The 4,324-nt window shown below is 49.1% G+C and overlaps 1 protein-coding gene across 1 annotated transcript; it reads right to left on the bottom strand.

Annotated features, from left to right (window-relative positions):
* Nucleotides 1-548: 548 nt before the first annotated feature.
* LAMTOR2 (late endosomal/lysosomal adaptor, MAPK and MTOR activator 2) lies at nucleotides 549-3,877 on the bottom strand. Its single transcript, XM_030542501.1, has 4 exons — nucleotides 3,734-3,877; nucleotides 2,557-2,719; nucleotides 1,450-1,539; nucleotides 549-843 (listed from the first exon to the last, which is right to left on the bottom strand). Exons 1-4 carry the CDS (start codon nucleotides 3,799-3,801, stop codon nucleotides 787-789), a joined length of 378 nt encoding a protein of 125 aa, XP_030398361.1. The 5' UTR covers nucleotides 3,802-3,877; the 3' UTR covers nucleotides 549-786.
* Between the last annotated feature and the right edge of the window lie 447 nt (nucleotides 3,878-4,324).

Raw genomic sequence — 4,324 nt, 5'->3', positions numbered from 1 at the left:
TTCTGTTTGAGTCAAAGTGACTGCTGCAAAGGTTAACATAGTAAAATAAATAAATAAAGGTTGAAATAGACAAAATGTTACCATTGCCCCAATTGAAATTTGTTTGGAGATTTTTCAGTTCACAGCAACTTGCAAGATTTTTAACTTTTCCATCCCAATTTGCGATGGGAAAAAGTTTTGAATGTCATCATAGGACAGGAGACCTGTTTCTGACCCAGCTCTCGCACAGCCCCAGGCACCTCTCCTTGTCCTAACCACCCCCTCCATCCACACACTCCTTTCCAGCTCTTTTTAACTTCTTGAGTCTGGTCTAAGCTAAAAACTTAAGACAACCCAGCTGCACCCCTGAGTGATGTAATTAAGCCAACCTAACCCCGGCATAGCCAGCGCTAGGTCGACCAAAGAACGCTATGATGACAGGAGAATCCTGCCCATCGGCGTATGTAGTGTTTGCTCTGCAGTGGCACAGCTGTAGCATTTCAAGTGTAGACAAGCCCTAGGATGAAAGTCTCCGGCCCCTTCCTCATCTGAAAGAGGCGAGACAGGACTCAAGAGTTAAATATTCAGTTTTATTTTTCTTTTTAACTATATATAAAAAAAAGCCCCAAGTACCCTCCCCTGCTGGCAGGTAGTTTTCAGTGTGATGCCAATGCCTGGATTGCCCATGGAACCATTCATGTGCCCATTTCACCCGTTCTCCGTTGTAAGAGCTTTTGGGGGGAGAGTTCTTTGCCCCTGAGCTGCGATGGCCTCATTCATCCTCCGCTCTGCCCCACCACAGTTTGTTCAGGATGCTGCCACTTGCGTGAGAGGTTCTTCCAGATACTGGACAAGGGCCTGGGCCTGGGCACAGATTATTATACAGCACAGTTAGACGAGCATTAGTGAACGAGTAATAAGCCTCACTCAGCCTTGACTACAGCTGAACTGCTCAGAGGTAGGGAAATATCCAATTTTACAGTGGGGAAACTGAGGCAAACAGCCTGCCTGGGGGTACAGTGGCCCAGAATTGGGACTGCTGCGCTAGGTGCTGTACAAACACAAAAGACAACCCAGGCCCTACCCGGAAGTCACACAGATTTTGTAGGCTGTTATAAAATCTCCACCATACACCACGGATCCGACTTTCACTAAGCTCTGGTAGTTTACAGAGGCCTTAAAATGTAAGAGCACTTTGTTCCCAATGTTAGGCTCCCCCTTTTCTAGATTGGTGTTAAGGGGCCTTTGGGTAAAGTGAGAATGAGGCCTTCTGGTTCCCCCAAACTTCATCTAGGTTCTCCCCCTCCCCCCCCAAATGCCATTCTATAAACTCCCCCCGCCCCAACATCAGTTAGAGATCTGCTCATCCTATGCAGCACTCACTAATCCACTTTTCAAACTGCAGCTACACAGCCTGCTACCAGCAGCCCCTGCCCTCCCCTCAGATGTGATCAGTCAGCTGAGCATCACCTTGGCTTTCAGCATCCCAAATCCAACGGTCTCTTTTGCATACATGCACAGCAAGAGATTCGCCACTCGGGTGATAGCAACACGGCCCTCCTGCAGAGGGGGAAGAAAACTGCATTTGATTGATAGGTTTGCAGAATTCTGCCCTCACACCCCATGTCCCAGGGTCCATGGGTGCCCTAGAATAGCCATTTTGACCTTCTGCTTTTAGAGTCAAGATACTGGGGACATGGATTCTCTTCCAAGTTCTGCCACTGGCCTACTGGGTGACTTGAGAAACCCTCTGTAACACTGGAGACTCCAATGGCTGAGAGATCTACTGATGCCAGAGTAGATCAGAGCTAGGGCTCACGTTCCTACTGCCCTGCACGAGGTGCTCAAAACGACTGTACAATGTTATCCAATCGGACTGTCCAGTCACACTTGAAAGTTTAAGTCATTCTTGAAAAGCAAGGCATTTGCTCTGAAATAAGCCCTTTCAACTGTGTGGGGCTGGGGAGAGGGGAATGGCAACCTTCGTAAAGTTTTGGCTTTAGATAACTTGCATTCTTATAGCACAATGAATTTCAGACTATTGTACTGGTGACCCCTTTCACACAGCAAGCCTCTGAGTGCGACCCCCCCCATAAATTAAAAACACTTTTAAAATATATTTAAGACCACTATAAATGCTGGATGCAAAGCGGGGTTTGGAGTGAAGGCTGACAGCTCGCAACCCCCCATGTAATAACCTCATGACCCCCTGAGGGGTCCCGACCCACAGTTTGAGAACCCTTGTTATAACACCTTCCATTATAGGATCTCAGAACACTTAATTTCAACCTCCACCCCACCCCATGATGCAGCTATTAGCCTGGTTTTACACCTGGGGAAACTGAGGCAGAAAGAGGCAGTTGCCCAATGTGAGTCGGTGGCAGAGCTGGGAACAGGAGTCTGTAGTCTTGTGTTCCAGTTCCACACCTGTTTCAGGGATCTATGGGTTAAACTGGGATGAGCAGAGACCTGCAGCAGCATTCCTCCCCTCCTGCAGAGAAACTCAGCCTTCCGTATGGGAATGCAGCCCTTGCCCCATTCCTCCCTCCTTCCCAACACCCCCCACCCCCCATATACCATGCAGTCCATAAGGATGAATTTCAGATTGTCCTCATTGAAAGCCTGGTGACCGTTCTTGTCATAGGCCACCCAAATGTTACTGGCAATGGCCGCAGTGACCCTGGCATCTGTGTCTCCATAACCAGAATATGCGAGCAGAGACCCCTCATTGTTCAGAAGCCTACAAAGGAGAGAGGAGGAGAATTTGAGCCAAACGCCCACAGGGCTTTACACCATGTCTGCTTAGGCATGGAATTTATTCATAGGGGTTTTTATGATGCTCCATTGCCTTAGTACCCGATCAGACAGATCATGCACTGACCCCCCCCGACACCCTCTCTGAGGCAGGTCTCACTCTCATTTTACTGAGAAGGAATCTGAGGGTCAAGATGAAGTGATATGTCCAAGGTTATTTGGGGAGGCAGTGGCAGAGCTTTTCCTTTATCCAACAAACCATCCTTCCTCCCTAGCAGGGGTGCTCTTTTTCCATGGGTGCAGCTCCTAGGAAGAAGGAGTTAAGGGGGAATGAACCCCCCCAATTTTTTACCATCTAGTGGAGATTTCTGTGGATTCAGCCACAGCACTTGTGCAAGCTCAGGATTCCCCACCCCCAGTTCTCATGTGTCTGGAGCTCTGCCCGCCCTCAAACTCCAGCCCTGTCTACAGTGGGAAAGGGCGTATTAAACACCATATTTACACAGATCCCACTGTTACCCTCTCCCATTTCTTTGCACTGGTGTAGCTGCCCTCATGCAAACTCCCACCATGACTGGCCTAAGCAAGGAACATAGGCGACTGCCATGCAATGATACCAAAGTGCGCTGCAATGGTGTCCCTCAACAGGGGAACACTAGTAATCTGTTCCCCAAGCCCCCTCCCCACAATGCCTTTTGGTGGGGAGGTGAGTATTCCTTATTGGGGTGCACTGGGCTGCCCACTCCTCCCCACGGCTTTCAGGTAGGTTGTACTGCACAATTCCTCGTGTGTGCAGGGGCAGACACTGAAATGTCCCTGTTCCCACCTGGTCACCGAGTGTGGCAGGGTGCAGGAGAGGAGGAGATGGGAAGCCCATTTGCACCCAGGGGGCACTAATCCTTAGCGGGACCACTGATCTAGCCACAATACTTTAGGGTGAAGGCTCACTGACCCCTACCCAGCCACCCCACACTCCTCCCACAAACACCTTTATACTCACAGGGTGCTCTGGACCCCTCCAGTGTTGGCCTGGCTCAGGACCTGGGTAAGGGCCTTGGGGCGTAGCATGGTCGCAACAGACCCTCTCTCCTCCCTGCAGTGGTGGAAACACACAGATCAGAGAGCCTACTTCCCCATCAGCTGATCAACCCAGGCGGGGGACCTCAGCCCAGAGCATGCTGGGAGTTGTAGTTCCTGCCCAGTTCTTTGCATAGTCAGGCCCACGTGGAAGGACATGGCATTTCATTCACACAGATTGCTGTGTAATTTCTCTGTACGTTACACACATACAGCTTGTGATATACACCAAAGGAGTCCAATCCTTAGCAGTTCGCACAGCAGTATGTGATCTCCTGTAATCTCACTACAGGAAACAAACATAGCATTTACTGACATACATGCTATAAATAGTTAACACTGTGATCACGGAGCAAACACGCTATTTGGTTTTTAATAACAAAACGAAAAACAACCATCCCCAGCTCCTGGAGTCAGGTGAATCTCAGCTTTTATTAAAGCAAAGTTTCTAGCCTTCATGTTTGCAGCATAGCAAATCCCAAGCATTTAAAAAAGAAAAGAAAGGAAGAAACTC

The sequence above is a fragment of the Gopherus evgoodei genome, chromosome 24, assembly GCF_007399415.2.
Source record: "Gopherus evgoodei ecotype Sinaloan lineage chromosome 24, rGopEvg1_v1.p, whole genome shotgun sequence".
NCBI lineage: Eukaryota > Metazoa > Chordata > Testudines > Testudinidae > Gopherus > Gopherus evgoodei.
Note: the sequence above shows the minus strand (reverse complement) of the source record. Positions and strands in the feature narration are given on the sequence as shown.